Source organism: Kalmanozyma brasiliensis, assembly GCF_000497045.1.
Source record: "Kalmanozyma brasiliensis GHG001 unplaced genomic scaffold PSEUBRA_SCAF3, whole genome shotgun sequence".
Classification (NCBI taxonomy): domain Eukaryota; kingdom Fungi; phylum Basidiomycota; class Ustilaginomycetes; order Ustilaginales; genus Kalmanozyma; species Kalmanozyma brasiliensis.
This window is the reverse complement of record NW_015961970.1, coordinates 744560-756141: the sequence shown is the minus strand read 5'-3', so window position 1 is coordinate 756141 and position 11582 is coordinate 744560. Positions and strand designations below refer to the sequence as shown.

Below are 11582 nucleotides of genomic sequence, written 5' to 3'. Positions count from 1 at the left end.
GATGACCGACCTTCAAAGTGGGCCAAGGCGGATTGCGTCCGACCTCGTGACAATAGTTAGAGAGTCATGGCGCGGGAACAGCTTTCGGATCGGATCGTCCATCAGTCAGACTGACTTGTCTCAGTCCTGAACAGCTGTTCATCTTGTTGAGATCTCTCAGCAAGCAGCCGCGATTCGGTATCATATCATCATCACAATGGAATTCCGTCGATTGCTTCTCCGCTCTGGCTTCTTTCGCCTTACCATCACCTGCTCCGACAGCCAAGAAGAGCGGGCTTGAAACGGTAGCTTGGCCCCAGGTTCCCGGTCATCGTGTTCGTATCATCCTCATCCCATCGACAACATTAGTCGGACCATTCGCAATCCGACTACGGTGACATCTTCGGCAGGCTTGGCTCTTGCCATGCGACGCGCCAGCTGAACATTTCGGATGACAATAGCTGAGCGAAGATTGGCTGACAGGTGCGGGTGTGTCACAAGGGGCATACTAGAGGGGTCGGCCTCGGTCATTCAAGTCACCTCTTGGTGAATGTGACCGATCGAGCATCCCACCCCCTTAGCGCCTTTGCCGAGACGCCAAGAGCATCACCATTCGAGTGCCTTTGGAACGGTCGGCGCAGCGCTTCAAGATCACCCCGCTCCGACCACCCTTACGAATCGATTCGAAAAAGGTGGGGAGAGGCATGCAAACTCGATCTCGTGATTGTGGGCGACTTTTTCCAGACAAGACGGCTGTGATTCATCTCGAGGGCGAGCCTGATGCTCATCAAGGGACGTGCCTTCATCATTGTTTGTCTCTTCGCTGGCGATATGCGATCGCGGCGGTGCATCGTTCAAACGAAGAGTCGGCATCCATTGTATTGTTTGTGTGGTTTGGCCCATTCTGGTGGGGGTTGCGAGCGGGACTGCAACTCTCACGACAGTTGCAGCTCCGATTAGGCGAGCGCGCCGCTGCTACGAGTAATCGTTTTTCCGTCAATAGCAGCGACACAAATCAAATAAGACGCTGCTCAAGCGCTGCGGAGCCTGTCCTGGGCATTGCCGAAATCTCTTTGAGCAGAGTTAATGTGAGCTTCTCGCAGCGCTTCTATCTTATGTCGAGGGCATGTTGATGCGGAAAGGAATGCGAGATTGTCTTGTTGGGCGATGCCTCTCTCAGCCTCTCGTAAACTACGGTCCCGTCACCGGAGTCCGAAGGCGCGTATCCGAACATTGTCCAGATCGGGCAACCCGATTCACTCTTTCTCCAGGCAATTACTGTGCGAACGGTTCCGAGACGTTTTGACTTTTTTTCGCTTGTTCGTGAATCACTTGTTCATCTCTTCGTATCAACTTCACACGACGACGACGACAAGCTCTTTATATCCAGCTTCAGCTCGAACAAAGCAGAGACAGATCACGATCAGCTCTGCTCCATCACATACCTGGTCTTCGACTCTATCACGGAACGCACTTTCAAAGAAGCATATCCAATCCGATCACAACTCTCGCGCACCCTCGCCCGCTACCTACCTCACACAGGCCGCTTCAACGTCAGCATGTTGGGCCTCAAAGCGCGCATGGCCATCATCGACAACTCGGGAGGCCTTATTGCAGAGTGTGTCAATGTACTGCGAAACAAGACAACACAGGGCCTCGGTCGGGTCGGTGACGAGATCGTTGTTGTCGTACAAAAGGCACGGCCCATCTCCAACACTCCAGGTCAAGCAAGTACACAGAAGGTGCGAAGAGGCGACGTCCGACATGCCGTAATCGTGCGTACCAAGAAGGAGATGACGAGGCCGGACGGCCGGGTCATCCGATTCGACGACAATGCTTGCGTGCTCCTCAACAACAAGAAAGAGCCGCTGGGGACCCGAGTCAATGGTGTCGTTGCCAACGAGCTCCGTGCGGCAGGGTGGGGTAAGATCGCGAGTTTGGCTCCCAAGGTCATCTGATTCGCAGTCACGGTTCCAGCCCTACGACCGTCTCAAAAAGCATCGCTCGGCAACAAGCTCCATAAGCCCAGTCGACCCCGCCGTCTTTCGACCCACAATTGTACTTGTATCTTTACGCATATCACTCTCTCAACTCAGTCACCGCAACCCTCTACCGCATCTGCGCTTCTGACTTGAGCCTGTCATAGAACGTTTGAGGGGGCCATCGTTGCTGTCTCGGATCGACATCGACCAACTCTGTTGCCGAGCGCTCAATGTTGCCGGTTCGAAGCGCAACAACTTCGGAGGCCGAGAGTGATCGATTCAAGCACAACGTCAGATTTTCTTTGATGCGATGTGTGAGTCAAGGCCGCGGATGATATGACCCGATCTTCGAATGGCAGGCTCAAGCGGAAGCTACCGCGTGACACCCTCACCTGGTCCCATTCGTGCCGCCTCCTTTGAGCAAAGACTTGGCTCCTGTGGGTCCGAGCTCGTGATTAGTGGCTGGACTCGATCCTCGGAAGATAAGCCAGTCGGCTATCGAGTTGGACCTGCCGAAGAGCAGTCTAGGAATGAGAACCTTCCGAGACCTGTGCTTTCAGAGGAACAGTCTGAGTGGACGATGAGGATCGGTCCCACCTTCGGTTCATCACCTGCAACACAGCCTGAACCCTTTGATGTCACGCGTTCAGAAGAACCAAAAAATCAAAGCTGAGTTGCACGCTTCTGATGTCATTCCACCTGCTAACGGCTGTCAACCGCCTAGCCTGCAGCTATTAGACAAGTCCCCTCCGCTACAACGTGCGAGTGATGTGTCTCCCATCATTCTTCCTTCCTGACTCCCATCTCTAGATACCTCGCCCAATCCGTGAGACGTCCGCTGCGATGGTGTTTGGCAAGGCAGTGGTGCCTCCACCTCGCGGACCCCTCCAAGCGAGCTGGGAGCCCAACTTTCGACCTGCCATACCCAGCATCCTCTTCTGCGTCCTATGGCTCTTCTTTCTCTGCCTCACTCTGCCATCTCGATCGCCAACATGGCGTCTCATTCGCCTCGCATCTTTCCCAGCGCTGGCATCCGTCTCAATACCGCTCGCATTCGACCGTCGAATCACTTGCGGCAATCCGCTGCGTGACTTGGCCATCCCCACCGTCACCTGGACGCTCATGTGCAAGATCGTCGAGATCTGCCTCGTCTACTCCAAGGGAGGTCCTCGACCCATCCGGCCCTTCGTCAAGAACGCCCAGCGTCCCGTGTACGAGATACAAATGGGCTACACCCAGTACGAGTGGAAGGAGGTCGACTTTCCGAAGCTCTGGTCGTGGGGTCGGTTGGTCTACGGCATTGACGTGCTCCTATTAAGACGTCCAGGTACCAGTCTTCTCCTGCCCAAGCAAGGAAGAGCGCTGGAGTGGTCTAAAAAGGGCTTGAACGAATGGTCGCGCCACCTCAACGTCCATTGGTGTCGGCCTGAGGATATTCCGATCCATGCGCCTGTTCGACGATTCGGGCAGCCAGAGATGCCGCTCTGGACAGGCCTGCTGCAGACCCTTGCGATGTGGGTATCTTTCCGATGGCTGTACGCTCTGTCTGCTCCGACGTCGGAACTCATCTCGGTCCTAGGCCTCTACGTGCCCGTGGACTCACCACGATCTCACGCCTTCTGGCACGCGATCTTGCCATCGACTTTTACCAAGAAGCACTTTGTCCTGCTAGGAACCCCATCGAGCATCACCGAGCTGCCCTTTCTGACCGGCATCATCGCGGTTGCTTCGGTGGGAGGCGCGATCTTCCTCGCCCCGGGCTTCCTCGAGAGCATCGTTCTGCTCTTCTGGAGACCAACACCGGCAACCTGCTTCCTCTCCTCCTTCGAGCGGCCTTTGACGTCGCCCAGCATCGCGCGTCTGTGGGCGCGAAGCTGGCACGCCACTTCGCAGCGGGACTACCTCAACATGGCCTCGATCATGCCGTTCTCCCGCCAACCCGCATTGCAGACGCTCTACGTCTTCTTCTGGTCCGGCGTGCAGCATTCGATTATGTTCGCCCGACTTCGCGTGAGTCCCACCGCGAAGCTTAGCCTGCCCACGTTGCTAGCTGGGATGATCGATGTGGGCATGGTGACGTTCTTTGTCAGCCAGGGGCTTGGGATTTTGCTCGAGAGAGCCGTACTCGATGCTCTGCCGACAGGATGGAAGAAGCACAGGAAGGCGATAGCGTTTGCGAGGAGGGTGTGGATGTTCACAGTGCTGTTGGGACCCGGGTCCTTGTTTTTGGACAGCATATTGCAGAAGCAGGTCATGACCAAGGACATTTTGGAGGGCTTCACGGTGAAGAGCTTGGGATTGATGCTTGCTGGAAAGGCATATGGACCGAGTGCGTGAAGGTTGGACAATGCATCAAAGACTTGATCGACACCTCATCTCTGAAGATGATCTCATGAGTGATGAGAGTGCGATCAGGAACAAAGACTTGTGTACCGTGCTTGACACCAGTCGTCGCTGCTACCTGATGATGGCTCGCGAAGATGCACCCAGCAGATGCCGTCAGCCACAAACAGCTCGGTTCCTGCGCTACAAACTTGCCGACGTGCATGCTCGACAGCCTGGGATTTCCGTTTCCAAGCCCGACGCGAGGACGCCGAGCCATGCGGACCCTGAGCCTTTTTTCCCACAGACAGGGTTTCAGCACTGCGCCGTTGACGCACGCCTTGGCGGACTTGTCACGCCGAGCCGGCTATGACAGCGAGCTCCTGTTGCTTGTCAGATGATACGTAACTTAGTACATGTGAATTGGAGTTGTGTGAGGGTGTGGTTACGACCACCAACACCATCTCTCCATTCGCAGAGTGTGACGATGAAGCTGCCAAGCTCGATCCTAGCATTGGCGCAGCTGGTGCTGTCGGCGGCCGACCAGCTCAACCACCCAGACTCAGCAGCATCGCCGCAATGGAGCGGGACGCTGCCTCCGTACCCGCGCGATTCGGGCGCGCTCGTTTCGGCGTGCACCTTTGCCGTTGGTCCACCCGGTCCTCCAGCCTCGGCCCTCTGTCCCGCCTTTACCGTCTTCTGCGCTCGCTTTCGGGACGACATGCGCTCGAAACACATTCGCCAACTCAAATCCACCCCTCCGTTCACCTCCACAGTCAAGCAGGCCTCGCGAAAGGGCCGAGACGACGACGGTGACCCTCTGAAGCACGTCAAATACCGAACCGGCTGCACGGGCGGCGCAACCACGGCGAGCGATGGCACCTTTCTCTCGGCCTACACAGCCACGTGCATCGTCAACGGCGTCGACTGGGTGCCTTACGTCTTTGATCAGTTTCTCCGCGCCGAATTCGGCGAGAAGGGCCACGAAAACGATCCTCTACCCATATACAGCAGCTTTGTTGGTTGTCAGGTTCCCACCCACTCATAAGATCAGAACGATACAAATACATTTCGATACAAAGACTACGATGTGGACTGAACGGTGGAGCTGGTCTGAGTGAGAGCGGCGTTGTTGAGACTGGCAATGCGATTTCGGGCCTCTTTGAGCGACTTCTCCGCCCGAATCAGCTGCTCGCGGCCCTTTTCCAGTTCTCGAATCGCTGCGACACGCGCGAGGTCGATGCGGTCGGCTTCGGCGTTCTGCGCCTCGAGCGAGAGCGCGTCGAATAGGTAGCCCGTGGGCGTGTGCAGTGGGTGCGGGGGGATCGGCGGTGGGGCCGAGGTGGTCGGGTTCTTGGCTGCGTCCGCTTTGGCGTACAGGTAGGAGCGGTATGCCGCGGGGTCGGCGAAGGCTAGTGCGGACACGACGGGGAGGGGCGTCGGAGGGTGTGTGGAGAGGATGTCGTAGAAGGGCTCCATCGGTTCAGGGAAGACGATCTCGTCGTACTGCCATGAGTGGACGACGGGGGGGAGCGCGGGTTTGGGCGCGTCGGTGGTCGATGCGTCGTTTGTGTTTACAGCTGCGGCTGGAGTTGTCGTGGCTTCTGTCGGAGCTGTCGGAGCAGTAATGGTGTCGACGTCCATGCTGTCTGTCTCGGGCTCCTGCTTTGGCTCGTTTGAGCTTGTCGAAGCAGCAGCGTTCTGCTCGCCGTCGTCGCCTGCCTCCATCGAGGTGTCCGCCGGATCCAAGGTGTCGGCTGGCGGCATCGATGGTGGTATCGCTGGCGGTGCCGGTTCCGCCTCGACAGCAGCCACATTCTGCAACCAAGGATGCAGCTTGAGATGGTGAAACAGCGTCAAAGGCTTCTCGTTGGCCTCGGGGACAAAGAAGATTTTGATCTGAATCTCAAACTCTCCCCAACCTGTCTCGGTCACATGGAACGGGAAACGATCGACATTCCGTGTTGGCTGCGGATATGTGTCGTGCAGCTTGAACTGAACGCGCTTGATGTAGTGGGAGATGTCGTCCTTGTTGCCGACCATCTTGTGGTAGTCGTGTTCCTGGTCGCGCCCGCGTGTCGAGATGGTGGCAGATGAGCCTGCTGCTGCCGGGGTAGTCGATGGTGTCGCAGACCCAGCTGCAGCATTGACTGCGCCGATCTCGGAGCCCTGTTCGAAGTTGGCATTGTTTGGCGCGCCTGAGATGGCAGAGAGCGAAGGGAGAGGGAGGGAGGCTGCACTGCGAACCGCGACGGTCCACTTGTGCGTGTGGTCTGGTGGCGCTGCTAGCTTCTCTGCAGGTGTGAGGGGTGTCGAGGTCGATCCGTAGAGGATTGGCCGATGAATGGCTAGTCCTCGGACCCGTTTGTTCGACATGATGTGCGGAGATGGGTGGATGATGGGAAGGTCAAGAAGAGCGAGCAGCCCTCTCCAAAAGTAAGGGTCTTGAGGCGTGTTCAATTTCCGACATCCGCTCCTAGAGGCTTGTCGGGCGAGAAAGGGGCGAGAAGTGGAGAAAAAGGGACCGAAACGGGTCTTGCGACCTCTGTTTCGGCTCTTCCTAAAAAAGTGCAGGCAGCAAATCGGAAGAACCGCTTGGCTGACGTTATTTCTTGAGCTTTTTTGGACACTGAGCAACACTTTCAGAAATGACATGCTTGCTTCCTTCCCTTTCAGCTCGTCACATTCGCACCTTCTCATCACATCACACTCCAGCTCAGCCAAGCTTGAGCAGGCTAGTCATATTATAAAGCCGCGCAAGAAGTCACCTCAGCACGCTCACTGCTGCGCAACCCAAGTCCTAGACAACGACTGCTCTTCTCTCTGGCTTCGACAGCTTCAAGGCAGTCTGGGCGGCTCGGTCCTTTCATCGCCCTAGTAATCAGCAAGCATTTCCCAATGGCTTCGCGTACTTCATCCCTCGCATGACGACCAAATCATTACGACTCGACCCGTTCCATTCCAGCCGCCGAGGGTGCTAGTGCGTGAGGGCGGCGCCTCACTTCGATCCGAAGTAGAGCACCTGCATGAGGCCGCCACCACTACCCCCAGCCCTCGTGCGGGCGAGCTCCTCGCAGAGCGACAGCCTGCTTGGTCTGCTCGCCCTGGCCCGTCGTATATGTCGCTTAGCTGCTGACATCGATAGGTTCGATGGTGTGGTAGGTCCGGCCAACGCCACTTGCTCGACCAAGCCCCGTCGCATTGCCGCAGCCTCTGCTTTCCCGGCACCGCGTTGCAGCTCTCAGCCTCCCGCAGTATCAGTCCTAGCTTCTAGTCGAGCGAAGCAAGGCTTCTCGCCTCGCAATCGGTCGCGGCAGCCCTTCTTGCCGGATAACACCACTAGACCCGCAATTCATAGGATAGCATCCAATCACCCAACGTCTCTGACATCACGTCGACAACACGCATCGGCTGCAGCTGCTGTCAGCGAGGACCCAGACTCGCATATCAACCACGGCCAGCAGTCGCCTCTGTCGCCTCCCGTCTACTCTTCACAAGCCAAGAAACATCGGCAGCATGTTTCACAGACATCAACATTATTCGGCACTCCATCGAATGTACTTCATGACCGACCGAAGCACTGGGTCGCTTCATGGCAGCCTCGCAAAGCAGCCCGAGCCGAAGACCTTCAATTGGATCGTCGCGTCCATAAGGTCATCGGAGAGCTGAGGGCCCAATTCACGGAAGGATGGCAGCAAAGAAGCTCTGCGGGCGGTCTCAGCCTTCGCAGACGTGCAGCTCAGGATCTCTGGCACATGTATCAGGAGCATGCGCACAAAGAAGCGCTCCCTCTCGCCACACGCGTCGCGATCGCAAACTGGCTAGCCATCGCCGTCCATCTGTTCAGTACCAATCAGGTCCACGTGCCTACGATCAAGGCATTGCGCTACCTCTACGGCCGACGCCTTCACGCCATCGCTCAAGATTGCCAACTTCTTCTCGCTCAGAGGCAGACCTCTCAGGGCCAGGCACCACCATCGATATTGAGGCATTCCAACTTTGGAGTCGCCTTGCTCGAGCCCTTGTCCGTCGCTCTCCAGTCTCAGCCCATCGCAGCTCTCAAACTCATGGATGAGGCACTGCTACGCTGTCGACCTGACATCTACAAGTATCAGACCGATGCACAAGCACAGAGCGACTGTCTGTCTCCGATTCACCTCGCTATGCTTACCGTCATGGATTCGGTCGACTTTCAGATCAACTGCCGCATCAACCCACAGGAGCTCCCCAAGATTGTCGGATTCAAGCCGAAACTCTCTCAGGACAACAGCAAGCTGGCAGAGCCACAGGATGGCCTGCTCAGCACCACGGAATCCAGCGACCCCATCAAGGATTGCCTCGATTGGTTCATCGATTCGCCGCACGCCTTTCTGCTTTCGCACAGTGCTTTCAAGAACGCTCGAACCTCCTTCCTGCACTGTCTGTCCCAGGCAAAGGACCCGCATCGTCTCCTCGACGAATTGCAACAGGGCCGCGATGCGGAACAGCCAGGCTTCGTGCAGGGTTGTGGCGTTTTGCTTCGATCTGTGCTCCGCAAGAGCTCGGAAAAGGCTCTCGAGTTCTATGACGATTTGTGGTCTCGGGGCGTGCCCGTGTCGCCCATGATCCTTGACCGCATCATACAAGGAAGCGGCGGTCAGGCACCGTCGGCACGTCTCGAGGCGCTCTTCCACCGCATCACCAACTCCAAATCCGAAGACCATCGTCTAGCATCGCCCCAACTTTTGCGAACAGTGACCATCGGCTGGGCCAAGCACAACCGAGCCGATCGAGTCACGCTGCTTCTGGCTCACCTCAAGAGGCGCAACCTTCCCAATCACGATGCCTTTGCACGAACCGTCATGATCGAGCTCGCCGCGTCCCGCGGGGACCTGCACACCCTGCATGACCGGCTGGCTGAACATCACGACTTTGAAGCTCGTCACCAAGACGAGTGCGCCAAAGGCAAACGACCCCTGGACGGCCACGCGTATGGCCTTCTCCTCAAGGCCTGCAATCGCGCCGATGACGTCGATCTAGCCGAATCGTACCTGACGCAGGCGATCGAAAGAGGTGTGACGCCCAGATCGTCCGACTTCAATCTTGTCATCGACATGCACGTGCGCAGGACCAACATCGACGCCGCCCTCGCCATCTTCGACCAAATGAAGGAGTTTGGTGCTCAGCCGGACAAGTACACCTATACCATCCTCATCCATGGCTTCACCTTGCGCCGCGATCCCGACTCGGCTGCCCACGCGCTTCGTGCCATGATTGCAGCTGGCAAGATCCCGGACCGCATCACGTACGCCGCCTTGCTCAACTGTTTCGTCGAGTCTGGGCTGTACGAAGTCGCCATCCGCCTCTTTGCGTGGATGCAGAACCACGGCGATGTTCGACTTCGCCCTACCATTGAGGTGTGCAACATCATCCTCAAGGCGTACGTGCTCAGTTCCCTGCCCGTTCAGAAGGTGATGAAGTTCGTTGACAGTGTACGAAAGCTGCGACTAGTCCCCAACGCCAACACCTACGCGCTGATGCTGCAAAGCGCGTGCGACGCTGGTCTCATGGACGTTGCCGAAGAGGTGTTTTCGGAAGCCGAGGCGGTCCTGCCGGACATCGCTGGAGCAGGTGCGGGTCAAGGCGCCAACATCTACCACTTCACCATCATGATCCACGGCTATCTTCGTCTCGGCGATCACCAGGAGGCCAAAGACTACTTTGACGAGATGCAAAGTCGGAAGCTCGCCCCCAGCGCCATCACTTGGGGTATCATGGTCCACAGCTATGCGCTGAGCGAGAACGAGGCCAACTACGATCTGGCATGCAACCTCGTTTCGCAGCTGATCGCCGACGAGGCCAAAAAGACGTTCCGGCCGACGTCATGGAATGCCTCGGCGACTCGCACGGAACTGGCCCAGATGCAAAAGGCGGAGAAGAGCTTGGCTAGCGGCACAAGGCTGGCGGCCAAGGACAGCGCGCCGTTCGAGACGCTGTATACGGTGCTGATGGTGGCCCAAGCTCGTCGAGGCGAGCCCGAAAAGGTCGAAAGCACGCTCAAGACCATGGCACGCCATCTCCATCGCTTATCCGTACCCGCGCTGACGCCGCTTCTCGATGCGTATCGAAGGGCGGGCGATATCGACGCCGCACTGCAACTGTTCGAGCAGATCTACGCTACCGCGCTGGAAGCGTCTCGCAGCAAGAGTCGCCGGGTTTACGCCTACAGCCGGTCCGACGATGTGAATGTCGCATCGGGCGCCAGGGCCGTTCAAACCTCAGCTCAGCGTCGACAAGACGCTAGCAGCCGCAACATGATCTGTCTTCCGGTCTCGATCATGATCGACCTCCTCTCCGCCGCGGGTCGGCACGAGGAGGTGGCCAAGATCTGGACGCGGGCCAAAAACGATGGGTTCGGATTCGACTCGGACAACTGGAATCATCTGGTCATTTCGATGGCTCGAGGTGGGCAGCTCGAGGAGGCTCTTTCGGTCGTCGAGCATGTGCTCTATCGTGATCCACCGAACGCTTGGATGCGCTCGCAGCTGAGTGCGGACAAGCAGACCAAGGCGAGCGCAGATGCAGCGGTCGAAGCTGAGGCGGACAGGGTTGGCGTTCGTCCGATCGACGAAGATGTGTCAGCGGAGGACGACTTGGCTTCTTTCGACCCGTTGCCGGCAGATAGCGTTCTGGATCCCGCATCAGCCCACGGACCGGATACGACGGGCGGCCCCTCCTCCCCGCCCAAACGCCGACACGAAGGTCGAACAGAAGACGACCCCTACGTTGAGCTACCCTTCGACCGGCCGTCCATCTCCGAAGAAGCCGATTCGGACCTCGAATCCGACGAGCCCCGCATCGAACCAAGCGCATTCTACATCGATCCGAGCGCAAAACTCCCCCTCGCGCGAGACCTCGCCCCGAAGTCGGACAGCTTCTCCCCCTGGTACGCACACCACGACACGATGGAGGCGATCAGCAGCGGGTTGGCCGAGATGCGCGAGGCGCGACACGTCATTCGGTTGCTCGACAAGTTCAGGACCGCAGCGAGTCTGTTGGATCTGCACGAGAGGAAGGTTGAGATTCTGAGAGAGAGGCAGAAGGAGGAGGCGGTGAGGAGTGCGAGGGATTTGATCGATGGGAGGGGCTGAGCCCGCATCGATGGAATGGAGTTGCAAATGCATTTGATCTCAGAGGCACACTTGATTGAGAACAGTCTGGAAGTGAGTCGGCGCTGCCAAGCAGCGTTTCTGAACCGGGGTGACGGTGTGGTGAAGAGCGACCTCCTGAGCGAGATGGTCGGAGTGACTTCGACATGGA

At 57.6% G+C, this 11582-nt stretch overlaps 5 protein-coding genes across 5 annotated transcripts; 4 read left to right on the top strand and 1 right to left on the bottom strand.

Moving 5' to 3' along the window:
* Positions 1–1538: 1538 nt before the first annotated feature.
* PSEUBRA_004159 (Ribosomal protein L14b/L23e) lies at positions 1539–1937 on the top strand (the record flags this gene model as incomplete). The annotated part of the gene is made up of 1 exon (XM_016437722.1): positions 1539–1937. The coding sequence occupies one exon, from the start codon at positions 1539–1541 to the stop codon at positions 1935–1937; it is 399 nt and encodes a 132-aa protein (XP_016291264.1).
* An 867-nt stretch (positions 1938–2804) lies between these two features.
* Positions 2805–4298, top strand: PSEUBRA_004158 (uncharacterized protein; the record flags this gene model as incomplete). Its single annotated transcript, XM_016437714.1, has 1 exon — positions 2805–4298. The coding sequence occupies one exon, from the start codon at positions 2805–2807 to the stop codon at positions 4296–4298; it is 1494 nt and encodes a 497-aa protein (XP_016291263.1).
* A 472-nt stretch (positions 4299–4770) lies between these two features.
* Positions 4771–5331, top strand: PSEUBRA_004157 (uncharacterized protein; the record flags this gene model as incomplete). The annotated part of the gene is made up of 1 exon (XM_016437718.1): positions 4771–5331. One exon carries the CDS (start codon positions 4771–4773, stop codon positions 5329–5331), a length of 561 nt encoding a protein of 186 aa, XP_016291262.1.
* A 35-nt stretch (positions 5332–5366) lies between these two features.
* Positions 5367–6659, bottom strand: PSEUBRA_004156 (uncharacterized protein; the record flags this gene model as incomplete). Its single annotated transcript, XM_016437705.1, has 1 exon — positions 5367–6659. The coding sequence occupies one exon, from the start codon at positions 6657–6659 to the stop codon at positions 5367–5369; it is 1293 nt and encodes a 430-aa protein (XP_016291261.1).
* A 1379-nt stretch (positions 6660–8038) lies between these two features.
* Positions 8039–11413, top strand: PSEUBRA_004155 (Pentatricopeptide repeat; the record flags this gene model as incomplete). Its single annotated transcript, XM_016437724.1, has 1 exon — positions 8039–11413. One exon carries the CDS (start codon positions 8039–8041, stop codon positions 11411–11413), a length of 3375 nt encoding a protein of 1124 aa, XP_016291260.1.
* Between the last annotated feature and the right edge of the window lie 169 nt (positions 11414–11582).